General features: G+C 42.1%; 1 protein-coding gene across 3 annotated transcripts; it reads left to right on the plus strand.

Moving 5' to 3' along the window:
• The first annotated feature begins 239 nt into the window (after positions 1-239).
• On the plus strand, positions 240-26,251 carry LOC121200259 (enhancer of polycomb homolog 1-like). 3 transcript variants are annotated; one of them, XM_041065431.1, is made up of 15 exons: positions 240-525; positions 1,250-1,370; positions 10,197-10,356; positions 12,273-12,418; positions 12,959-13,165; positions 13,537-13,685; positions 14,971-15,124; positions 16,435-16,593; positions 16,877-16,966; positions 17,177-17,325; positions 18,812-19,233; positions 22,158-22,279; positions 22,744-22,885; positions 23,442-23,853; positions 24,616-26,251. In XM_041065431.1, exons 3-15 carry the CDS (start codon positions 10,257-10,259, stop codon positions 24,686-24,688), a joined length of 2,325 nt encoding a protein of 774 aa, XP_040921365.1. In that variant the 5' UTR covers positions 240-525; positions 1,250-1,370; positions 10,197-10,256; the 3' UTR covers positions 24,689-26,251. The 3 variants fall into 3 exon arrangements, with proteins under 3 accessions (XP_040921365.1, XP_040921363.1, XP_040921364.1); XM_041065429.1 differs by lacking the exons at positions 240-525; positions 1,250-1,370 and adding an exon at positions 3,112-3,574; XM_041065430.1 differs by lacking the exons at positions 240-525; positions 1,250-1,370 and adding an exon at positions 3,114-3,574 and having other exon boundaries at positions 23,445-23,853.

The raw sequence follows: 26,251 nt of genomic DNA on the forward strand, positions 1-26,251 counted from the left end.
TATGTCTAGCCTTTGCTGCTCTACTTTGCATGCATGATCTGAACCCTGAACTGCAATGGAATTTTAACCATTATTATTATTATTATTATTTGTATTATTTGTATTATTTGTAGTATTATTTGTATTTTTATTTTTATTTTTATTCGTGGGTGGGCGGGGGGACCAGTGAGCTCATCCTCCCCGAGCTCTCCACAGGTGATTGGTGGCATTCACCCTCCAATCACAATTCGCCTGCAAAGTGGCTTGGTGGTCAGTTTGGATCTTTTTTGTCGAAGTAACCTTAGCGAACTATCCAAGTTTACCGTCAGCGACAGGATATCACTTTCTCTATCCCAGCTTTTGATTCCAGCGACCTCTCGCTGTGAGTTAGCCGCTCGCTCCAAAAATAATAGCATAAAAATTGAAAATCGTTTTCCTCTGAGGGGTCCTAAAGGGAGCTAACCAGCGTTAGCATTGGGCTAGCATGACAACCAGAAGAAGAACTGCCATCATCATCATCCTCCCCTGTGGCTTTGCTAGCAGCAGGTAAGTTGCAACTCCAGCTCAAGCTAGTTTCTTCCCCTCCGCGTTGCCTTTGTGGTAATCGAAAGTGACGGTTTTTAATAGCGTACAAGTTAGTTACGAGTTCAGATTAAACAGTTGGCAGTCTGTCCGCAAACTGTTAGCTTGCTGGTAAATGGCGCAGGGTCAGGGTAACTGGGCTAAGCTAATGTTAGCAGTCTGTCAGCTAGCCTCAGTGTCGCTGTTCCTTGAGCAAACAGCTGTGTCTGATCTTTGGGCTCGAAACGAATTATTACCTCGTTAAAAGCTGCTTTATAATCGGCTTCGTAGCGATGCATGCTTATCATCCACGTTTTCTAAGACGATTTCTGACTCCTTTTCTGTCGTATCCTTCTCTTTTTACCCCCCCCCCCCCCCACTCTTCCATATAAGGGTTTGCACTAATGTGCACTCTGAGGTGTTGTAGCAACAAAACTTGTTCCTTTATTTTAAACAGTCCAAAGGCAGTCGCGTGTAAAATAAGCCCTACTGTCATATCAACCGAAAACAAGAGCAAATGATATAGTGTGGATGTGTGTTTATGACCGTAATTAATGCCCAGTGGAGAAGAAAATATAGAATGTGATAGTAAATGCTGAGATATGGCTAATCCCTTGGGCTGTTAAATCATATTAACCATGTATTTTGAACAGATTAATGATGTTTTCTTTATATTAGTCTGTCTTTCTTGCCACTCTGTGTTTCACAGGCCTCCATTATGGTCTTCAGATGTGAGCCTATTGCTCCCAAATGGATGATGATTGTCATGTCAGCCTACCACATCTGGATCATTCACACATGCCCCTGGGAATTCTCACCTGCCCCTCCAGGTTATTTGCATTTCTTATTCTTTTCAGATAAGACATTAAAATGTGTATTATTTAAATATATTGAGGTCATTTATATCATGATGTAAAAGCAGATAGTCAAATCAAATATAAGTAAAATGGCCATAGCTGTTGGCTGAATTATTAAGAATAGACAAACTATTTCATTTAGTTGACTTAAAATGTCATTTGATCATGTGTGCCAACTACCTTCAGCAATTCACAAATCGTCGGCTTTGGTCGGTGGTGATTGTTGTGAGGTAAGCAAGAGAAGTTTCATAGGAATAAACTATCCATCCAGTTGCAGTCCTGTTTTTTTTTTTTTTTTTCTTAAAATGCCATGTTGTTGAAAACCATCAGCAGAGAAAGGCAAAACATGTCTCATGTAACAGGTGGTCAAAGGTAAATAACATTGGAGTACATCAGTAATGTGCAGAAGGACTTCTCGAGATTCACGGTTTGTTCATTGTTGAAGCTTTTGGGCTACAGCAGAAGAAGACTGCTGATTTCCACATCTGACAGTTATGAACAAGAAGATGAGGCTACACTGGGATGAAACCACGCTTGATCACAAAAAGTGACAGTCGACAAATTAAACAGTGTTGCCTGTTTCAGTATATCTTGATTTCTGTGAAAAGTGTGAGTCCGTGGGTCTGTATTACCACTGTTGTGGTCATAGTATCATATAAGGACAATTAGAAACAATTACTACAACACAATGGCATACTAGTTACTGATAATGGCCAGACACAGAATTTGAACAAATGAACAAAAAGATAATGCAGATGAATGTCAGAAATCACAAATGGACATCAGTGATTTTCTTCAAGACTGCCAGACTTTATTCTTGTTTAGGACTGTTTAAAAATATTAAGGCTAAGTCAGTGTGTATATTCAGTATTTGTTGTGTTTTTGTTTAGGTTTTTTGTATAGACACCTTGCCAATCATGCTTTTTTTAATATATCAATTTCTTTACTGTAAGCAAGTTATATTTTCAGTTTGTAGGACGCACTGCTCTCCAGTACTGTTTGAGTCAAGGATTAACTAAAAGAAATTTAGGTGAAATGTACCCCAAATATCACATTCACATTTCTTAGACCAAACAACCTTATAGTTATTTGCTAAACAGGTATTCACAAACATTTTATTGTAGTATGTTTTGATGTTGTGTCTACCCTCTGCAGGTGCATGTATAGTCTATGAGTGAGTCTGTTCATATGGCTTATGCATTAACATGAAAGTAAAGCAGAAACAGTTGAGATGCAGTTGTGGAGGGGACTTGTGTACTAGTGTATTGGTGTTTGTACCACTGGGTGGCGATATTTGCAAAACAATGAAATCTAATTGGTAAAACATGTAATGATTTTGGTTGCACATTAATTTCAACGCAGGACATAAGTTAAACATTTTGTGTGACCTTGCAAAGTGAAAAAAAACACCCCGCATAGCCGGCCTATGAGTGGTGATTGTGTTTTATCCAGAAATGTAATCTATTAAATGCTGTGGTGCGGCAGACAGGCGTTCGGTTTTTATTTTTGTTATTATTTTTAAATAAGAGAATAAATGTGTCAGCATCAGCCTGGCGTATTACAGTATAAGAACATCCCGAGCCTGGGAAGTTCACGTTCCTCCATCAGCATCCAGCATCTTGCCCCCACCGTCGGTACACCCCTCCCTCCTTTCTCCGTACCCCAAGGGTCTCGCGAGCGCGCACGCGTGCGAAACTGCGTGGGAATGGCTGTTTGTGTGATAGAGGGGGTTGGGCCGCTTGGAGCGAGCTGAGAGCTGCATGAGTTTGTAATGTCCGCCATGTTGGCCATGGCGTATTGAACCAGGGAGGAACAGCGGAGCCTAGGGAAAAAAGAGACCGACAGAGAGCGACCGAGACCCGGGCCTGCCCGGCTCTGTTCGCGCTGCTACGGACCCAAGCCTGCCCTCAATCGACCGGCTGACTCCCAGAGACCGTCATAGATTCATCCATGAGAACTCGAGGCAGACCTGCTGTTATTCCTAGCAGATCGAATAGATTTATGCTGCATCTTTTATTATAAAAATGAGTAAATTGTCGTTTCGGGCACGGGCGCTGGATGCTAGTAAGCCTCTACCCGTCTTCCGCTGCGAGGATTTGCCAGACCTGCACGAATATGCCTCAATCAACCGGGCAGTGCCGCAGATGCCAACTGGGATGGAAAAAGAGGAGGAATCGGTATGTTTTTTATTTCTGGCCGACTGGCGTTGGATCACTTTGGAAGTGTTTTCATATCGAGGGGCGCCGCTATGTTGCCTGCGCAAGCTTGTGCAAAATGGCCGCCATAACTGCTCCTTCGTGTACACGACGGCTCTCGATGAAAACAAAATATTACGACCCCGTTCCACTGAAGGTGTTATTATGAGGGTGTAGCGGTTTGATATTTTATTCGTAAGCCGTGTTGTGTCCGTTTGTTTCAACTGAAAGTGCGCCCGAAAGCACAAAGGAGTCACGTGACTTCTATCTGTTCCACCATTTTGTTGACTTTCTCTCTGGTAAAGGCAAGCGGGGATAGGCCTTGGACGTGGTGCACTTTCCGCGAGCGAATGCCAGGGGGAGACACTGAGCCCCCCCATCCCGGTTTGACAGCGAGGTGTTGCGTGTTGACAGCTCCAGCTCTGCCATGTGTGCTGCACACTGGCTGCGCTTGGCGGAACACGCAGGGGGAAAAAAAACTTGCAGATCCTGCCCTCTGTTTAATCATAACATAGATGAGGGCTGCGCTGTGACATGGCAGCATAATGTGTTATGACATGCATGGTATGGCGATGATACTGTTATCTCACTCACGTCTTCAGCAAGAGTCAGGTTTGGACTCTGGGTTGCTGTAGCCGTATTTAAAGTGTTTTTTATTTATTAATGAAAAGTGAGAATGATCTCTACGTTGCAATAACAATGTTTGCAAAAGACTCCAGATCAGCGTACACTTGTGTGTAGTTTGTAAACAGTTGAGAGTTTGTGAATTCATTTTAATGTCCATACACCTTTGTGGGTTGAGGGCTTAAGCCTTTACCAAGTCCTTTGGAGGCTTGGTTTGTTGTTAAAACCTGTGGTTTAATTACTGATTAGTTAACTTTGGGATAATATTATATGGTTGCATAATATTTATTGTAGTTTGTGGAATCTTTGCTAATCCACTCTAGTGAATTTTTTGGTGTACTAGGGTGACATTATGTATTACTCACATGCAAATCACATTTAAATATAGAAATGAATTGTATTGTCCCTGTAGGTAGGACATGTAAAGTCCTATAACTATAACACATTTGAACCACAGCTTGTCGAGTTGGATAAAGCTCAGATATTGCCTTTGAATTCTCAGCAAAAGTCGAATAGGGTCACTGTATTCAGTTCATTTTCATCTGCTGACCATGTTGTAGAATACACTTTCAAACAAACTCACCTCATTTACAGTTTTTCCTGGGCTGTATCAGTATTTGTTAGATTATAAATGGAATGTATGCTGTTTTCAGTTGACCACCCACAATTATTGCTGGTTATAGAGAATGCATTAATGGCCAGTGTATTATCTGGTAGTTATTACCTTTCCTGGCCTGCCTTGCTGAATTCCTCTCTGCCGCCAAGTTGCCTCAGCAGACAGAAACACAAGGGAAGCACAGACAGTGGCCCACAAAGTCAGCAGAAATCCTGCCCCCCTGCCGGCCCTCCGCCACCTACTGTACACATGCACACAACAGCATTACATAACAGAGTGACAGAAGAGATAAAGAGGACAGTTTTACTACAAGGCTGTGCATGGCTTAGCTCCCTGACCCACATCCTGTCCAGCAACAATGGAGTGTTGCTGTGCCTGACTGAATGACCACAAGCTGGCCTGAGAATTATGCTGATTGAAGAAGCGAGTAAGCACGCGTTGTGATGCACGCTTACTCGCAGTATTGATCGCATTAACATTCATATATAAGGATGCTCCTTTTGTAATCCGCCATGTCTGTTGGCAGGTTGTAGGGTTTGGCAATAGGAGGAATACATCTGGTGTTAGGAATAGGCTGAATTTATAGCCGTGGGAATAAATACTTTTGTGTTTTTTCCTCATCAGCATTTATGGCAGAAAAAAACAACTTCTAAAAGCACAGTGGAGCTGGAAATATGGTGCTTCATTCACTAATAATCTGTGTTTGCATAGTGTTGTACACAGCATAAAATAATTAACCTGCTACGCTTCACTGTGGCTTTTGAACAGACATCACATGGTTACATGTTCTGTTTTAAGACCTTGTGTTTCAGTGATATATTGTAGTTTGTAGACTCTGGACACAGTAGAATAAGTGCACACCCCACCATGACGGTGAATAGTAGGAACATTTTGTCCCATCGTCTAATCAGGGAGTAATTGTTACATTTGCACAGTTAAATATGTAGAGATTCATTACGTGCAGTTCAGAGGAGCAGGTGTAGCTTGACAGGAATTACAAGGGTCAACTGGACAGTTTCTAGATAATGACAGCTTCAGTGTTAAAATGTGCAGTGTAGGATGGACACAATAAGACTCAAACAAAATGTATCATAAGTGTGTGCGTCATTTGAATCATAAACGTCTGTCATTCAGTGGATTCGATCTTAGGAACAGAACAAAAAAAATGAATTACATTTCCCTCAGATGCAGATTCTCTGTGCCATATATTTTTGGAAACAAAGAACAAATCTGTTGAAGTACCTTAAGTTCTAAAATCACCTTATTTCTCTAAGTAAAGAGAAGTTGCCACTATGACCACATGAGCTTTGAATTAAAAAAAAACTCATTACAGTTTCATAGCTCTCATGCACTGACAACAGTGTTGCACGTTTTGCTGCTTGGATGATGTAATTTTAGTGTTTTGTGGTAGTTTATTAAGGGCAACATTGACTCTGTTTGAATTATTGATGCTGTAAAACATCTTCACTCTGAGTCACATCTTCTCTCTGAGTTTTGTTAGATGGAAAGGAACTCTGTTTGAGCTTGTCAGGTTTTTTTGGGGGGGGGGTTGTGAGTTTGATTGCATGTGTTGCAGCACTTTGTGGATTTCATGATGGGGTGTATGCCTTTACTCACAGAGCAGATCACCATCCTCAAGACTTCCTTGCCTTCCTTTGGTCGGCGTTAGCTGAAAACACCTGCTGAAGGCCACACTTTTGTTGCCATGGCAACTTTTATTGGAGTCATCTATTTTTCTTGGGAACATTTAATGGAAGGAACGCGTGGTGCTGTGAAAAATAGATTTTCATTTCTCTCTCCTCTATCTGCATCTGTGGCCATGACAGAAAGCAGCACTGCCGCTGTGACGTCTCTGCAGTCCCTGAATATTTGGTGTAGAAAGAACAAGAGAATTGGAGGTTGAATATTAGTTTATGTTTTGGAAATGAGTAATTAGGAACTACCCTGTGATCAAGGGGGTTTAGCCTTTGTGCCCATTGTGCATTCATCAACGGCAAGCATGACATATTCTCTTGAAGTGTCCTTCAAACCTTTCCTCCCCTTATTTTTTATTTGGGAAAAATAAGAATAACGACAAGTGTTAGTGTTAGCATGGACAGACTTAAAGGAATTGAGCCTTACCAAAAGCAAATGTGAAGTAGTGACTCATCACCTTTAAATTTTGATTAAAACAGAAAGCTGCAGCAGATCCTGGAATAACCCTGTCTAATCATTCCCATGTGCCATTCACAAAAAAAGCCCTTTATCCCCAAATTCCTCAGCAGAGGAAATCCCAGGCTGTGAATCGTAGTTGTGAGGATCACAGCCGTGAAAGATCAGGATATCTTTGGGTCAGAGGCGGCTCAGGGAGGCCTGCAGCAATCTGCCAGGCTGATATCTTCTACAGAAGTGTGCAAAGGCAGGTCTCGCCCAGGCTCAGGTTTAATTGGTTCCTCACGTACGTCCCTTTATGCATGTTTCTTAACTCACTAAGCTCAGGTTTCATCAGCATGTCAGACCTCAGGGTTCACAGAGGTTTGAGTTCAACAAGTTACAAGAGAGAACAAACCCTGCACAGAGTCGGCCAGCCATTGGTTTGTAAGGTTTTCACAAGATCACTTCATGCCAGCAGACAACTCCTTGATGAAGCTGTAGTCTGTCCTTGTGTTTGGCAGTCTCTGTCATCAGTGTTGTAACTTCCAGCCACGAAAGCATGACAGGTGGCTTTTGCTGAGTAATGGTTACTTTCCTTCTTTTTTTTTTTATTTAATTAAAGTTGCGAAGTCTGTGGAAGAAGAACTAGAGCCTCTGCAATTCTATGCGAACTGGGCTTTAGACTGGGTTAAGTAAGAGTTAAATAAGAGTAGTTAAATGTATGATCACACGAAACTGGTGGCTAATTGCAGGCTGTTGTGTATTTTTGGGCAGTGAACAACTCTGTGCAAAATTCTCGACAAGTTTGGCTGGGCAGTCTGAACACACTGCAACAATCAAAGCCAAATGCAGCAGTTTGTTTTTGTCCAAAACCTGTGATTTACATGCATGAACATGCCAAAAATCAGTGATTTTTGGAGTAGCATGCCAGCTTAAGTTTTCTGATAAAGTGATTTGTTCATTGATGGCAGTTTGTGTTATCAGTGTATGTTTACATCCCAAACTCACCGAGAGCCACCAACAAGCAGGGTGGGCGTCAGTGGGTGATGGATGTTGTCTGAATGCTCCCTGATGAACACCTTCACTTCAGTAACAAGCTCCTCAAGGTTAAATTCACAATGGTCCTGTTGACACAATAAGCTGTTCTCTCTGTGTATTGGTTGTAGAGAAAGTACAACATTGGGCTTGTTGATAAGCTTAGCAGGGGCAGATGGTTCAGCTCTGGACACATGCTGTGTCCTTTCATGCCAGCTCACAGCTCTGATATGGTTCTCCTGTTACTCCACACAGAGCTCCTCATGGCTTTGGATTATCCTTAAGGCCTAACCACTTAAAACTCCCACACAAAAACCGAATACTTGTCAGGTAATGGAAAACTAGTTATGCACAGATATGGTTTCATTGACAGTAATATTTGCCAGCCATAATTGGCATGTTGTGGAACACTTGACCCAAGTCTCAAAATCCACCCAAGAAACTGTTGTTGCGGGAAAAAAAGTGTGTAATGTGTAAAATGAGTAGGAGCGCTGTTAAAATACTTGTTAGAGAAAGATTGGCCCCAGTCAGTTTGACTGGATTGGCCATCTGTTGCATCAACCACTGAGAAAAGGCCTGTAAAGATTGTGTACTACAGAGCGAGCATACATTTTATAAGCTGCAATGTCTTTAAAGCAAAAGTTCATTACTAGGGCTTAAAGCAGGTTTAATCTTACATTGTAGTCATGCAATACTAGTGGGCAGTAATATGTTATTCAGGCACATTTTAAGCAGAATGCGTCACAGAAAAAGAGATTAATATTAATATACAACATTTTTTTAGATGACGATCAGATTACGCAATGAGAAAACATTCTGTGCTTGCAGAGTTCAAGAGTCAAACTGTCTGACTCATTTGCCAACAACATTGCTTGTGCTGCCAAGTTAGTTAAAGTACCAGATTTGTTGTTGGAGAAACTTGCAGGTATTCCATCTATGATCCTGTGGCTCAGAATGTGCAACAGCATTTCTGATTTTCTTTCCAATTAACTTTGTGGCTTGCTCAAGCTGAGAGATTCTGCAAATAAAAACAGAGTTGCTGTTGTGATACTAGGGTTACCTGTGCAGAGCTCGCAATGACCAACAACTACATCGACTATGAATCTCACCTCTGTGTACCCGCAGTGGATTGACACACACCACTGCACTTGCCAATATTCTGTTTGTCTCATTCGAATATCCTTCTCAACACCCCAAATCCTATACCATCCTTCTACCGATGACTCATTTCTCTGAGATACAGCAGTGAGAACTGGGATGGTATATATAGCCATAACTTACTATGACCAATAGTATGTTCTGCCTGCTTAGACAGGCCTTGACAAATGATTAGAAATAAGGTTGAAAACAAGAGTGAAGAAAAAAGGAAAAACATTGGAAGCTAATCAGTGAAAGGAATTAAAGAATTTAGAAGTGTGACTGTGGCAGTCCTGTCCTGTTTTGAAATGTTTTGTGTTTTTCTGTCTTGACTTGCATTTATTTTCATGGGCGGGCTATAATTCCCCTTACATGATTCAAGACTACTGAGATGTACAAAAACAAAACAAAGGAACATCTTTCCATCTGTTTAGTTTTTTGGGTTGAAATCTTTTTAAAAAACATTTTACAGTTATTTCCCCACATAGCGTCTGTGACATATTGTGCAAACTATACTGCTAGTCCTGAGAAGTCTGGATTCTAATCTCTAATGTGAGATGTTATTTCCCTGTGATTGTGGTGAGGCTTGTGTGGAATGACGTCAAGATCCTGCTCTAAAAACCACATTTATTAACCCATGAAGTCTTGTACTGTACCTGTTAAGTCTTGTACTTTAATGCTGGTTATCTGTAATATTTGTCTGGTTTGTGATTGTCAGTCCTCTCCAAAAGAGACTGGGTTTCTGCATATGTGGAATATAATGACCAGTTCATTAAACTCATGATGAAACAACTGTATCCTGTGTTCCACCAACTAAATGGGTCTTGCTCATCTTTATTCCCGTAAAACAGCATTATAATGATTTGTCAAAGCTTAAGCATGTAATGCAGTGATAGTTGTGAAAAACTGTTTGTGCCTACCGGTACGTCCTGATATTCACTTTGCCTTTCTTGTGTCTCTCAGGGATATAAAAAGAACAGTATTCAAGAATTTCTTCTGCAGAGCTCTTCAAATTGCAGACAGTTTGTTTTGAACAGCTGTTTTCTTTGTCTTCTCCAGGAGCACCATCTCCAGCGAGCCATCTCAGCGCAGCAGGTATATGGCGAGAAGCGGGACAACATGGTTATCCCCGTCCCCGAGGCAGAGTGCAACATCACGCACTACGAGTCCCTCTACCCCGGGGAGTTCAAGATGCCAAAGCAGCTTATTCACATACAGCGTGAGTAGCAGGCCGCTTGCAACAGGATTATCCTCTTAAGTGTGTTAGTGGTCTGTGAGCACGTGGTGATGTTGTTGCTGTTTGGATGCACCGGGTGTGTCTGATGGTTTCAGAGGGTTTAGGCTGCTGATCGAGAGATTTGTGCATTAAGAGTTTGGGGGTTTAAGGGAGCAGTTAGCTATGTTTGCAGATGATGGTTTAACAAAACAGAGCACAACTGGCTACTAATTAAGCTAACATTTGTATCAAAGGAAGTGCTGAAAAGTTTTCAGTATATTTTTCATGTAGACAATTTTTGAAAACTAAAAACTTTGTGGATAATTGAACACAGTAGTCTTTCAGGTTCACATGTGAAACTGATGTTTATGTCTGTCTTAACAAACTGTGTGAAACATTGTGGTTGATGTGCCTAGATGCTCTGATAGCAGATGTGTGATATAACAGAGACCCTGCCTGAAAGAACTGAGCAGGCTTGATGTGTGGTACAAATTAGACTAGGTTACCTCGGAGAAAGAAAAGTAATTGTACTGACCACATGCCATGCTAAACTGAATTTGGTACATTTGCAGAGGTGCAGTGATAGGTTTGCAAACAAAAGAAGTGCAGTGTCTATCTTCTATTATCAGTGTTATTGTCTAAAAATTCTCACACCCCCCTTTGCAAATATTTTACATACATCCGGATACACTGTTTCTGCCACCTGGTCAACAAAGTCATGATATTGGTTGCAGCCTGTGCAAGTGTTATTTGTTTCTATTTGTATAAGCTCTTTCATCTGGAGTGAGTTGCATTAAACAAACAGGAAGTCACAATAGAGACGTTTTTCTCAATAATATTACAACAGATTCCATTTGTTTGGCATACACTGCAGCCATCAGATGCACTGTTTGAATTAGCAACATGGAAGCCTGAGGGACCACTGTAGCAGACAATTTCACCGTAATCTTGCAGCTCTGTTTTTCTGTTACCTAACAGTTGAAATAGCTGAGAGGGAATGCTGCATACCTTTCCAAAGGCCTCAGGTTTTGACAGGTTAATGTGTTGATTATAGTGGGGCTATGATGACAGAGCAGTAAGCCTACCTTTTTCTTGTCCAGGGTTCACAGTAGCTGATGGATTACAACAGACAGCCACTTTCCCCATTTTACCAGACTAATATGTTATAGTCTGGAGAATGTCCAGACCGTTGCTGGGGATTCTAGTCAGACTGACTGGTAGGGCATAAACCTAAGTCACAGCCAATATTTATGATTAAGTCGCTGGTTAACAGGCTTCCCGACTGCAACCAAAAGAGTGTGAGAGTTGAAATACCTCGTGGTCACGTTCATGCGAGTGCACAGTAATCATTAGGCTGTTTTGGTTGCCCTCTGGCACAGATACTGCTTTAGATTTTGTGGTTGAAAGTAGCCCTCTTTCTCAGTTGGTCTCACAAAAAGTGTGCAATCAAATCATGTGCGACTAACTCAGAAAGTACCAGTAGGAACGGCTTGAGCTCTGGTTAAGTTCCGAACCTGAGCACGGGTGTTTGTCTTGAAGCACTGCTTTATTGAGTTGGTGAAGAACCGGAACACAGAACCAAACACAAGCATATTGCTTGCTCACGATGAAATGCTGTACTGCTGCTAAATACAAAGGACTCTGAAATGGCATTTTTTGATCTTGGTCTAACATCTCGTAATATGTGCCACAGAATTTATGAAAAGTGTGAGTTTGCCTGTGAAAGATGTAATTAAATGTGAAATATGTCCTGATTATTTGATACTCAATCACTGACTTCATGCACATTGCAGCCTTCTCTATTAATCTTTACAGAAGTGAAGTTGTTTAGCTGAGACAGTCCTGTTCCTGGCGATGCCTTTTGAAATAATGTAGACTGGGTCTGTTTCTCCAGTAACCAACTTTTCTCCATCTCACAGCTTTCAGTTTGGATACAGAGCAGCCAGACTATGACCTAGATTCGGAGGATGAGACGTTTGTGAATAAGCTGAAGAAGAAAATGGAAATCACCGCCCTGCAGTTTGAAGAAATGATAGACCGACTGGAGAAAGGCAGTGGACAGCAGGTATTTGTCACCCTGTGTGGGGAAATGACTAGTTTGCATGGTATTTGCACAAACACGACTGGCTTTACTTTACACAGAATAAATAAGCCCACTGAGTCAGATTGTGCTTGACTTTGCACTGAATAAAGTCGTGGTTCTTACCCTGTATTTTAGCAATTTGAGAGGTGGATCATTGCTTTACTCTTTGAATTCCTTAATAGTTACGGAAATCTGCTGCATTTTCAGGAGTCTTTGTAATCGCTGTACCCTCTGTAATCTCTGATAAGAAAGTTTCACAAACTCTTACAGCTGTCAAACTTAACAGTATGAGTTTGTAGGCGTGTCTGAAGGCATCACAACTCCGCCTCCACACCGCTGAAAGCCAAAAAGTTTTGTTTTGCTGTACTTAAAGACTGCTGCTTGTTTCCAACACCTGGTTCCTCTCTTTTTTCTCTATTTCTTTACTATACATGGGGTTGATGGACACTTGTTAAATTTACTGTCAGAGTTCTGTAGTGTTTAACATCGCCCTGACCTGGTCACTCCTTTGTTGTCCTTCAGCTCGTAAGTCTGCAGGAAGCCAAACTGCTGCTGAAAGAGGACGATGAATTGATCAAGGAGGTGTTCGACTATTGGAGCCGCAAGAGGAAAACTTTCAAGGGTGGCTCCCTCATCCCCAATGTCAAGCAGGAGAAGAGGGATGGCTCTAGCACCAGCGACCCCTATGTGGCCTTCCGCCGACGGACGGAAAAGATGCAAACCAGAAAGGTAGGAGTCTGTGACCAGGAGAAAGAGGCAGACGACAAGAACAGCTGAAGTTGTTCTGTTGTACCTGTTGCATGCAAATTATGGTATTTCTCTGGTCTAGTATTTCGAAACTTGGCCTTTATCTCAAAGGGCAAAGGTGTTTTGTCTTTTCTTTTTTTTTTTAACCTTTTGTGGGACAGTTAGCTACCAAGAGCAAAGCTGTTCTTTAAGTATCCTTCTAGTATGGACATAGCTTTAAATACAGTTTTGACATACAGGTTACCCTGCTCCCTTAAAGTTTCAGTAAGTTGATCTCTGAAAAAGTTTCAGTATGCAGTAAATTGGAACACTTGTTGTGCTGTGTGTCTGAATCATCACCGTTACATTTTCAGAACCGGAAGAATGACGAGGCGTCGTATGAGAAGATGCTGAAACTGCGCAGGGACCTTAGCCGAGCTGTCACCATCCTGGAGATGATCAAGAGGCGGGAGAAGAGCAAGAGGGAACTGCTTCACCTCACACTGGAGATTGTAGAGAAGAGGTAAGAAAGTGTGTGGAATTGGCCAAGAAAGGTTGTTAAGGTTGTCTCCACTGCATCAGCTGCCTTGTTAGGCAACTGTCTGTTATGAGGAGGCTTTTTCGTAGGGATTTCGGATGCAGGAGTATGAGGAAATGGATGCTTAATTTGTCTGCTAGGTTGACAGATGTTCATGACCAGATTTATTTGGATAATATTATGTTTGGCAGCAGTGGCCTTGTTCTGTCTGTCCAAGAGTTGTCTGGGAATAGTTTCTAATAAGGTTTAAAAACACTCCATGTTTATTTCTTTCAAGCTGAGATTGTTACAGTGTCAGACCTTTACTACATGTGGTGTTTTGGATGGCTTATGTGGTTAACCTGCATGTTTGATTAGACATTTGTTTACTCATCAAGTTGAGTAGGGGCCATCAGGACACTTGTATGCAAGACTGATGGTATAAAAGAGTCAATCACATATTTTCTGTAAAGTCAGGCTTCACTGCTCGTGTTAATTGGGGGCACAGTTATGTGCACGGCTTTGCATGCATTATCAATTTAGCGCTCACCCTGTTTATTCGGTAGTGTCAGGAGCAAATTAGCTCATTGACTTCTTTGTGGCGGTTGGGGTTTTTTCCTAGTCTGTCAGGCAGTACACTGGACTATATGTTTGTCTTATTTTGTGTATTCAATTTGTTTTGTTTTTTTTCCTCTACAAAGTTCCACTCTTGGTCTTTTTTTCTCCTCAGTGGAGCCTTTGTGATCCATCTAAACATGACATCTGAATGGAATGAATTTTCTCTGAAAGTAGCTGTCAGTGTGAGCTTAAATTGAACCCTTCTCCTTGAAGTGCTTTTGATTTGTAGTGACATTTCAATTTCCTCTTGTTATCCCGGCCTGGTTTCTGCCTGTGCATCACCGCCAGTGTTCACTCTCAGATTGGACCACTCTATTCTCAGTAGATAGCTTCTCCAGCCCACTGCATGATATTATGCTGGTGTAGTGTGACCCAGGTGTACTGCGTGGTATGTGTAGTCTCACTGTAATGTGTTTTTGGCTGTTCTTGGGCACTGAAGTTAAGATTATTTTTGTCTGTTGGCCACGGCCGTATGGTGTTGACAATTTAGCATTAATTAGCAATCACATTGCTGAATATTGAATTATAAATTACAATACAATATGCACAGGTTTCTCCATATTTCATACTTCATGGTAAATGTGGCTAACTTAAAGCCGACCTGAAGCTGACGTGGAAATACCCCCCCTTTCTTACTCACCAGCTCTTTGACACTTCTCTCTGTGTCCCTCAGGAATGCCATGCCAGACTTTGGCAGTGAGGTGATGGCAGAGGCGCTGGCACAGCGGGCTCTTGTGAAGCCTGTCTACACCATCCCTATCATTCCCCTGTCCAGCAGTAACCAGTACAGACACCAGGACCACTTGGACATGAAGGACTACAAGAAGGTAAGGCCATACATATTCACAACACACTGGCCTCCCGCTGATATTGACAGGAGATGAATGGGAAATTATTTCCATCCTTTCAGCTTTTGATGAGTGTGGATGTTGGGACAGAATGTCTGCACAAGTTATTGACTGTGCATTTGTCCACCTGAGTCAGTTCACACACTGATGATGGCTGAAATGAAGAGCTGTGTTGTGCGTTATGCTGTACCTCACATTGAACACGGATTCAGACGAGACCATGGCATTTTCATTGTTGAAAAGGTGCATCATTTTAAATGGCAACTAGGTGTGACTTATTGAAAATCGTTGCCATACTGGAAGTACATTACCTTTTTTTAATAGGAAAACAAATGTTGAAAAGTTTCCTTGTGAAAGTGTAACTGTCTTTACAAAAAGGGACTTTTTTTTCTCGACAATTCAACGACCTTTTGTTTGTTTTTGTTTTTATTGATAAAATAATGCATATACATATTAGAGGAAGTAGTTTTACCATGCTCTTGGGGAGTCTTCAGCCAACAGACTGGCTGTCTGTATCACGCTGTTCTTCCCTGGTAGTCAGGGTTATGTCATTGAGGGGGCAGGGCACATGGGTTATGTGCTGACTCCCTCAAATTCAAAAACATTTAAGTTAAGGGTGAGTTGCCATATGCTTTTATAATGTAGTACTTCATTACACAGCACCAATGTGAACTGTGAGTCACCTCTTCTCATTATAACTTCATTAGCTCCAGTGTCCAACAACCCTCCCCCGGCCCTGCAGGGAGGCAACTATTTCCCCCCTTTCTTCCGGTCCCTTTTCCTCTACCAGCTGGTTGACTTTTCTCTTTTGTTTACAGACGCTCATTTTTGGTTTAACTCTGCCCCCTCCTCCCTCATCACTCTAACCCTCATTTCTTCCATTGATTTGACACAGCAGTTCTTCACTGTAGAGTCCCTGCCTCCCTGTTTGCTTTGTCCCCTACGTCTAAGGACTGAATAGGATCTGACTAATCCTAGTAGGGTTGGAGTCTGTTCAGACAGGGAGGGGTCGTCCCACTGGGGAAGTTGGGGTGAACGGTGGCGCGGGGTGGATTGAGGAGGGGGGAGGAGAGCCATCTGGCTAGGCAGCGGCATCTGGCACGTGCTTCCATCTGCATATCAATGCCTCTTTTACTCACTGTTGTTTCTACACACACTCTCCGCACTCATGCATAGACCACCAACACTAGACTGCCACCGACAGTATTGCTGTGCGTTGAAATGCCTTTTTAATTACATAGACTGTTGTATCAACACATTTTATCACTGTTTTCCTCCCATCTTCACAGCCGGAGAAGACAGAGGCAGTAAGAACCAAAAGGAAATATGAAAAGAAACCCAAAATCCCTCCTCTGTCAGCACCTCAACATTCAGGGCCCTCGGTGTTCAGTCCCAAGGACCTCAACCAGTATGATTTCCCCAGCTCGGACGAAGAACCTTTCTCGCAGGTAACATGATTTTGTTTCAAATGAATGTGAACAGTTCATCTCTGTGTGTGACATGGTTTCAGTGCAATTTTCATATGGATATTAGCATTAAAATTAACAAACAAGGAAAAAGAATGAACTAAGAACAAGATAAAATCTTTTATCATCCAGCCAGTGTTGACTATTCTTCAGCAACTCTAAAAACCATGCTTGGCTCAAAATATGCTTATAATGTCAAGTGTGTAAAAGTGTATGGTTTCCAATCCTAAGCTCTTCATTTACTTTAGTTGTTTTAATTGCATAGATCCATTCAGGTTCCTCAGAGGCAGAAGAGGAGAATGACCCAGATGGCTGCTATGCGTTCAGGAGGAAGGCCGGCTGTCAGTACTACACTGTGAGTGCCCTCCTGTGACTCCCGTGCTTCTATTTATAGTGACAACAGCAGGCTGACCAGTCTGGCTGCCCTGGCTGTTAGTCTTCCACACTCTGCTGGACAGAACAATGCAACGATGAAGACTTTCCTTTTTCTTTTTCTTTATCGACACATTTTAATATCTGATGTCTTCTTTCCCCCTTTCTGCATCTCCACCTCATCTTCCTTCAGTCTCGTCCAGACCAGAGTGGCAACTGGCCCTGGGTAAGCCCATCAGAGGGTGGGCTTGGCGACCCACGCTTCCGCTACTGTCTGACCTCGCTGAACATGCCGCGACGTTGCATAGGATTGGCACGGCGCCGCATAGGCAGAGGGGGCAGGTGAGTTCAGTCTGGCTGTTTGGCTTCCTCACACTTGCTGAGATTTGATCAGTGATGCTTGGATTCTTTAGCAGGTTCTCAGGGATGGTTTCCAGGTCTTTTGGCTAAATCATAAAATGATCACTTGTGATATATCCATGGCTTCATGTTTTGTGAAGCTTTTAAACCACCATTTAACATCTTCTGACGTTTGTGATCTAAAGAATAAGTAGTGTGATATGATCAACATGTTCCCCAGGTACTGTTTGCATTCATTATATCTGTGTTAATGTGAAAATGAAGTCTGAGAAAATGTAGAAATATGAAATGAAATGTGTGTAGGAATGCTGCCAATACAAATACTGAGCAGGGGAAATTCAGCCAAGTGTTGGCTGTAGTTGCTGAGGTTATTTACCATACCAGCTCTTTGGCAGGTTACCAGCGACCATTTGGCAGGCACATTTTATTATAAATACCAAGCTGGCTGGTAAAATGATGAACATAACAGTGCCATTTTGGGATTCACCTGCCACTGTGGCCTGTAGACAAATCAGAAAACTTAGCTTCTGCTGAGGTGTCCTGAAGCTTTGTCTGATAACTCCTCAGTAATTACACAGATGATTGAATAAAACGCAGCGACTGGAGGAGCTAGCCAGCGGCTTCTACACTGCCAGGTGTTGTCGAGGAGACCAACTGGGTCAGGCGGTATCTTTGACAGACGCACATGAGATTAGTGGCATTCTGTTTCTGTCTGTAATTGACCTTATCTCTTGCGCGAAGGGAGGCTGAAGGACTGGACTGGCTGAAGGACTATCTTATGAATTAAAATTTCTTCTTCAATAGGATGTTTACTTATGATAGCAATTCTTGATCATGTTAGAAAACACAGAGCTGAGTATGTTTGCTTAGCTATGCTGGCAGTGTGCCTGTAGGGACTGCAGTGTCACAAAGTCACAACAAGGACTTCTATGAAATTTAGTGTAGACATGCATAAGTGTATCCTTATGACTTTGGTGATTCTCTGACATTTCAGTCAGTGCCGCACAATTTTCAGTTGTATATCTAAAATGCCACTGTACGTTTCTAATTCAGGCCAAACTAAAAAAAAATTTGCAAAAACCACAGCGTCATCTCTTTTTAACAAACATTACAGTCTCATATGGCTGCCGTGTGGCTGTGAACTTAGAGCCATATTCCATTACATAAGTGTTCTGCTCTGTACTCGTGATAAAACTGCATGTTTTTGCCCTGTTTTGGTTTTTTTTTTATTTATTTTTTTTGGCAGTACCATGCTATATTTGGTACTGGCCCACTACACATTATAATTACATGACTGCTATGCAAGGAAAAGCCATACTTGTGCAATACTCCAGTCATAACCAAAAGGATGTTGATGTTGTAACGCACTGATAATGGCTTCAGCATGTTTTTCATTTCATCAGACTTCAGATGACTTGTGGTCACTGATGAGGATTTGTTGTGATGATTTTTGGGTTTGTGTTTCTAGGGTCTTGTTGGACAGAGCGCACACAGATCTAGACAACATCTGTCAGAGCCTGGATTCTGACCCGGAGCCCGAACCACTCGCCTCACCACTTCCAAGCTCTCCGCTCCGCAATTCTAACGCCAGTACCTCAGAAACCAATACCTCGGACCCAACCAGCTCCTCCCACCTTCCCACCTCTTCATCACCCCTGTCGCCATCATCGCCAACACCTATGGACCTCAGCCAGATTCTTTTGAACATTAAATCTTGCCGCTGGAGGCACTTCAGACCACGGACGCTATCCCATCACCCCTTGGGTGGAGGAGACTTGTCTCGCAGAGGATTTAGAGATTGTAGCCGGACAGTGTCGGGACTAACCCGGACCTTGTCTGGAGGATCCAGCTCCCAGAACCGCACTGGCTTGGCCCCCACCCCTGTCAATGGTGAGTTACTTGTTTCCTCTACCATGCTGCTCAGTGTTTTTGGCAGTCTTTGGCTTTGCACTTCTAAAAAATGTACAGATCCATATTTTCATGGGTCTGTGGAACACAGTGGAGAAGTTCATTTCATGGTTTTATTGCATTATATGCAAAGGTTTCTTGGAATCACAAGGAGCTCATTTAATATAGTTTTAATAAGCCATCGTTCTACAAGGTTAGTGATTCTGGCAGTAATTCCTGGGAGTAAATTTAGCAAAGCCCAGTTGTCCTTTGTGCACTCTGTGCTGTGTAATCAAAGGAGGCGCTGAATTTAGCCTGAACATCAGTCAGAAATACAGTTTTGCTTCAGTTCATTTTGCAACTGTTATGAGGTGTCAGTATCCATCATCTAGGAACTTGAGACTGTGTTTTTGTGGGAGTGTGGACTGAAATCTTTAGGCTCCCTGTATGGCTCTGGAATCTGTTATTGTCATTAAGTTATTGCCTCATAGTTCTTAGATTGGTCCTATTTATTTTGATTGATGGTTTTAGATTGTGCTTAGGTTGTCTTGTGGGATTTTTATTGGCAGTTTTATTCATGTACTCACATTATCGCCTTGTGGTCTTGTGATTTTATTTTGTATCATCTGTTATATGCTGGTTGTCCATAACGTGTTATTGCTGCCTATACCGGTCACAGCACTCTTAGAAAACAACCAATTAGGTCATGGTAAATGTGGTATATAAAATGAGTGGTCAGCTTAAATCCTGTAAATCTAACATTGCCATTAATGCAGAAAGTTGTCCTAAAAGCCAGCTCAGTGGTGTTTGGTCATGGCTTGCTGCTGCTCTTGTGTAACACTTTTTGATGAGGTGCCTCAAAGGTAGATTGCTCTGCTCCAGCCTGGGGCTCCCATGCTGCTGGTAAATCACATGAACTTTCTGTTTTCAGGCCCTCTTCCATATTATAATAAATTAATTCCTGCTCCCCCTGGCTTGGGGGAGTCAATTAGAAATGGTGTTGTATAAATAGATTCATGAGACTTGCTAGGGTGAGTGTGTGCTGGTGGCTGAAGAGAGGAGAAGTTGGTGAATATTTGAAGCATACTGAGCTGACGAAGGCAGACAGTAGAGTGTCATGCAAAATTATATGGGATATAAGTTTAGTCATAAGCCCGTTCTCCAAACTTCCTAATCTGTTGACCCTTTGACAAGTTTAGGATGAAACAAGATCTGATTTTATTTAGGTTTCATTTGTTGCCTTGATGTCAGCACAGTCAGCAATTATGGATTTTCTACACACCTATGAGGAGCCTGAATGTATAATAATGAATAAAAACTTAATTTGCTCAGTGTCACATCTTGCAAGAATGAAATTTACATAGCGATTGTGGAATATGTTAAGAATTATTTGTATTATGTTTGTTGCTGTAAGCCTACTGTGTTACTGTTTTACTTTGTGGTAAATGCTGTGTAAAGCCATTACAATGTGATCGTAGACACTGACAACTGAACACTGACAAAAATCTTCAAAAGTAGTTGATGTGGCCTGCTGAAGGTATCTGGGTTTAAAAATAGTGTGTGTGGCCTGGAGAAGTTATTAGTGTAGGCCTGTGTTTTTTTTTAATCTTTGATTGATGCCTTTATGTGGAAAAATGGTAAATATTTTCCTCCTGGAGGGCTCGTTCGGTAATTAAAGTGAAATGAGGTTTAAAATATGTATATAATTTGTTGTGGAGTGTGCCCACAGTATGGAGTCATGAGTGGGTGCTGCTTTGTTTTGACACTTTTCTAGAAAGAGCCATTTATCTCAGGCCGAGTTTCAGCACATTCAGATTCAGGAATTCAGTATTTCTCTTTGTTTACAAAACCACCATAGTTTTATATTAACTCATTCATATCAGCTATTTTGATATGCGGAGGTGATGCTTGTCTTTAACATACATGATAGTAAACTGAGTATCTGGTTAGTCGAATAAAATAAGACATAACCTTGGCCTGTCAAAAATTACAACAGGCATTTATAAACAACAAGATTAATCCAGAAAATAATCAACAGATTAAACAGTAATGAAAATAATCCATGGTTGCAGCCCTACTTGTTTGGTTCTGGCTTGACACCTTTTCTGTGCAATGTTATTTGGCAACAAAGTCTTTGAACCACTCGAATATAAGCTCGCACCACAGGTAGAACAGCGTGGAACGTTTACCTTTGTGCACCCTGAGAGTGAAAGCCGTGCCGTCAGGCCTCAGGAGAACAAACCGCTGTGCATTTGTGACTTTGTGCTTGATAATCCTTCACACCGGACTTTCTAACTCTGCCTTCATTTTCATTCATTCATTTTCTTTACCTTGAACCTTGTAGCAACACACCTACACCATCTAGACTGCTGTGCTGTTGTGCTATAGTGCTCTTGTTTTCTGAGAACTCCCAGAGGCATTGCATTTGTACAGACATACTGAAAATCAGTATGTCACTGACTCTCATCTCCATTGAAAGGCTTTGGAAGATGTCAATTGTGGATGCTATTTGTATAACCTGTTAATTTTAAAGGCTGAATGCTTCCCAAGTTTCCACATCACTGAATAAAGGGGATGGGTCACCTTGTTAAAAAGCACTTATATCTTTAAAATAACTTGTTTTCTTATTAGTTCAGCCAATATTTTAGAGTTTGTGATTTTTTGTCCTGGAACATTTTTTGACAGGAACACAAAACTTCATTCTGTTATAAAACAGATGAAATATGAACTTGGGGCAGCTTCAGTACAGTTTCTTGTACAGACTTTCCAAAACATGCAAGTTAAACCAGGCTTGTTAAGTATGTAACTGGATCTGACATTTCTTCTTTGAGCTAAAAGCTCAACTCCAAAACTGAAGACTGACTCCACACAGACAACTTTCTCAAATGCTGCTTCTGACTGGTGCATCTTATCCTTCCTGTCCACAGTGTTCACAGCAGAGCAGTACCAGCAGCACCAGGAGCAGCTGGCCCTCATGCAGAAACAGCAGATGGAGCAGAGCCAGCAGCAGCAACAAGCCAACAACGGTGCAACAACTACCAACACACAGGTCAGTGAGGATGGACACACAACTCAAAGCCCGTTCAGCACCTGTGACTGTAGTAAAACTTTCAACACAGATAGGTATCAGCTATTATGGGTGTAAAAATATTCTAAGAGGAAGAAGAAGGTTTTATCTCTTAGGTGTTGATATCTTACACTGGTCAGAGTTGTATTTGTATCTACTTTATCTACATGTACTGATTTAACCGGGTCAAGTTTAGCTATTCGAGTCCCAGTAGAGGTAAATGAGTTCCAGAGTTCTCCCAATATGGAAATCATTTACAGTTGAAGGTCAGTTCACCCATCCTTAGGAAATGGGAGACATCCTCATTCCCACGAGCGGTATTAATGCCACTGGCTCGCTTCCTGTTTGCGAGCAGAAGCGCTGAGCTCAGCAGTTTCATACATTTTAACAGAGCGGTCAGGTCTTTGGCACAAACCCACATGTGTTTTTCTCCGCTTTCCATTCAGGCACTTGTGTCCAAGACATTGGACCAGGCCAGCGCCCAGTTCGCTGCTTCGGCCCTCGTCACCACGGACCAGCTGCTGGCTTTCAAGTCCAAAGAGGAGCTGGTGCTGGCGAGTGGAGTCAACGGGGTCCTGGCAGGCGCAGGTGAGTGTCACCTGTTACATATTATTGGTTTATTTCACTAATTAAATGAATACCGGATACTTTTGCCTCTTGTGGCAAAAGGATGGCTTTCCAGATTAATCAAAATCATGAATATAAAAAAATCACTGTGGTCCCAAGCCAAAAAGGTTGTGAACCACTAATTATAACAACCTTAAAGGGGCCAGTGTTTGAAAAAAAAAAAAAAAAGAAGACTTAAAAGTGAACATTTAACTGCTTATTTGAAGCAGTTGTAGACACACAGTAATTAGTCCTTCCCTCTTCCCCTTGTTTATAAACTAGGGTGGAAAAAACATTGAAAGTGCTTAACAACATAAAGCAGTCCATTACAACAACATCACCAAGAGCCTCAGAAATTACCACAGAGTTGCATCAGCATCTCCCTGAGAGTGTCAACAAAAGCTGAGCATAAGCTTCACCAAGGCAGGATGTGTTGCAGCATTGTTGTATTAGTTTGCATTAGATTGTGTCATCTCATGAAACGGTTTGTTGTCATTGTAAAGTGTGTTGGGCTTACGAGAGCTTTCTTCTGCTCAAGCAGGTGTTTTCAAAGGCTTACACCTTTCCAGCACAACTGCAGCCCTTCACCAGACCAACCAGTCACACACTACCACCTCCGCAGCCCCGACTTTCCTCCAGCCCTCCTCCAACTCGGCCACACCTGCTCCCGCCAACGCCGTCCCCACCTCCCTCACCTCCACCCCCAGCGCCCACGCAGCAGCAGCACTGGGACTTCTGGGATGCAGCGCTGCCAACGCCACCCCCGCCACCACTCAGGTCCTCATCGGGAACAACATCTGTCTGAGCGTACCGTCAGCCGCCAGCCTGGCCGGGCGCCACATCCCCCGGACCCTCGGCAACGTGCCACCCTCTGCCTTAAAGCTGTCCGCCACCACCAACCTGCAGATGCCCAAGGTCTCTGGAGCATCATCCATGGACATGGGCTCAAGGTGAGGCTCTGCTCCACCAGGGCAGCATTACTGTTACAGAAGGCATCGCTCCATATAAGATTTTTAAGTTAAACCACAAGAAAAGGACAGACATTTGTTTTTATTGACTTCATACTGATCCAGAATAAACATTTAGCCACAGGCTTTAATTAGTTTACACCAGAACTAAAGCTGCACAGACTTAAAGCCTCCGCACAGGTGTAGGCGATCAGACAGTAGTTTGATTCCTTATGGCATCATCTCAGACAATGCCTCCATGTTTCAGACACAACAGAAAGTGCACATTCAGAAAGAAAAAAACAAGAATATATAACATATAAATATACACCGGAAGTAAAGAGTTATTATGTAGTGGGAGTTTGTCACTCTTGTTGCAGCATTTGAATCAGATTTTTGACCTTTTCTGTCAAATTTGTGTCAGGATAATCAACAGTAAAGCCTTTGCATTAACAATACAATCCGTGGTTTAAGCTTTCAGCTGGACCTGGCAGATATCACCTAAATACTGCCAAAGCAGTGTCTGCCAGAGATAATGCTGCAGAGTTTGCCACAGAGCTGAGAATCCACGACACGGCCTGAAAGAAAAACTGGAAAAAATGTGAAGCTCCTCAGTATTCACACACACAAGAGATCTGTTGACTGAGATCTAGGACAGTTAATCATGTTTTTTTTTTGTTTTTTTAACAAAACTACTCCCCCACGCAGGAGCTAAAAAGTTAAAGAACAGAGTGATCAGATCTCTTTATTTCCCGTCTTCCGCAGGGATAATCACGACGAAGACAAGCCAGCACTGAACAGTATAGCAGACAACACAGTGGCCATGGAGGTGACGTAGTAGCGGTGCAGTGAAGAGTCCACTCTTTAGGTGCTGTGCATCGTAGCATCGGGAATGCTAAAGGGACAGCAGGACTCTGACGCAGACTGACAGAATGACGAGTGGCTGGGGCCGCTCGCTTGCAATTCTCATCTCTCATACTTTTTAAACCCTTTTTTTTTTGTTTTGTTCTGTTTTTTGTTACTGTTGAAAGTAAAAGATTGACATCTGTAAATTATGAATATGGCAAAATTAGTATCTGTACAGTAACTACATATTTGTAATATCCCCCTTGTATATATTACTTGAATACAGAACTGTCCATTTGTGATGTTTTGCACTTGGGAGTCAAACTTAAAGGAAAAAAAAAAGTAAGCCAAGTAACTTGTGGCGAGTGTGAGAGATGTGGGAGTTGTATAGAGAAGAGTTTTATCACATCATGTGCATGGTGCGGAGCCTGCTGTTTTTATCTATTTATTGTGCTGTGTTTACAGGTTTTTTGTTTTGTTTTTGGTTTGTTTTGTTTTTTTATTTGTACACTGTACCTTTGTTGGTTCATGTGCTGTAGTAAATGTTAGGTAGCTACGGACTCCTGGGTATTTTTGTATATTGTGAACACAAAGCAGGCCCCCCCCCCCCAAGACACACACACACACACGTTTATTTTGGGTCCCTGTGCTTCTCTCTGTCAGATCATGTGAAAATCAGTGGTGACATACATACAGACCAGGAGGCCAGGAGAACCAGGAGGAGGAGGAGGATGAAGAGGAGGCAGTGTGTTGGCGGGTGACTGCGGTTCCCTTGTAGAGAGGTGCTCCTCTCTCCCTGGGAGCTTCCATCAGCATTGTCCCAAACACAAGTAACAAAACAGGGATGAAGTCTCTTCCCAGAAGCCTCTGCTGCTTCTGATTAAAGCACTATTTTTTTTGTGATGTTTTTGTCTTTGTTCATGGTTTTGATAAATATCCTAATGCTGCTTTTGTATTTTGATTTCAAAGGGGTTGTCCTTCATTTTCATGCAAGCGGACTCCCCTTTTTTATTTGTTTTATCCCACAAACATTTTTGTAAAACAAAAATTGAGTTATTTTTGTATATTTTTTTTCTTGTTCTTGTGGTAAATTTGATTGTAAGCTTTTCGTTTATTGAAAGACTTCATTCTTTTGTTAATTTGTTACTTGTTCATGCATAGGTGATAAGGGAGGTGAATGGGCAGTAATCGCTGTACGTGTTTCATCATTCCAGTTTTTAATAACAAAAAAATGCTAACGAGAGGACGGAGGGGTTGTGAGGAAACATCAGTTTTCTCCCCTCTCTACCCCTTTTTCTTTATGTTCTTTTTTTCTTTGAAAAAAGAATCTCCAGACGGCTGCAAGGCCAAAAACCACAAGTATTGGGTGCCTTCCTTTGGGGAATTTTATGTACTCTCTTCTGTGAAGAGTTAGGCACAAAGGCAGCATTACTTAGTAGTGCTTCTCGTCTTTGTCAGAATCTGAATGCCCAGTCCAATGGCAGGATATATCCTTGAGGTTTACTTGTCCCACCTGGAGGCTGAAAAGACTAAAAAAAAAAAAAATGTGACAGAA

The sequence above is a fragment of the Toxotes jaculatrix genome, chromosome 20 (genome assembly GCF_017976425.1).
Source record: "Toxotes jaculatrix isolate fToxJac2 chromosome 20, fToxJac2.pri, whole genome shotgun sequence".
NCBI lineage: Eukaryota > Metazoa > Chordata > Actinopteri > Toxotidae > Toxotes > Toxotes jaculatrix.

Bases quoted from the DNA above. Each gene is read 5' to 3' on its own strand.
- LOC121200259 (XM_041065429.1), top strand. From the start codon at position 3,422: ATGAGTAAATTGTCGTTTCGGGCACGGGCGCTGGATGCTAGTAAGCCT. The intron at 13,686-14,970 runs GTAAGAAAGTGT...TGTGTCCCTCAG, and splicing joins CTGGAGATTGTAGAGAAGAG to GAATGCCATGCCAGACTTTG. The intron at 15,125-16,434 runs GTAAGGCCATAC...CCATCTTCACAG, and splicing joins ACATGAAGGACTACAAGAAG to CCGGAGAAGACAGAGGCAGT.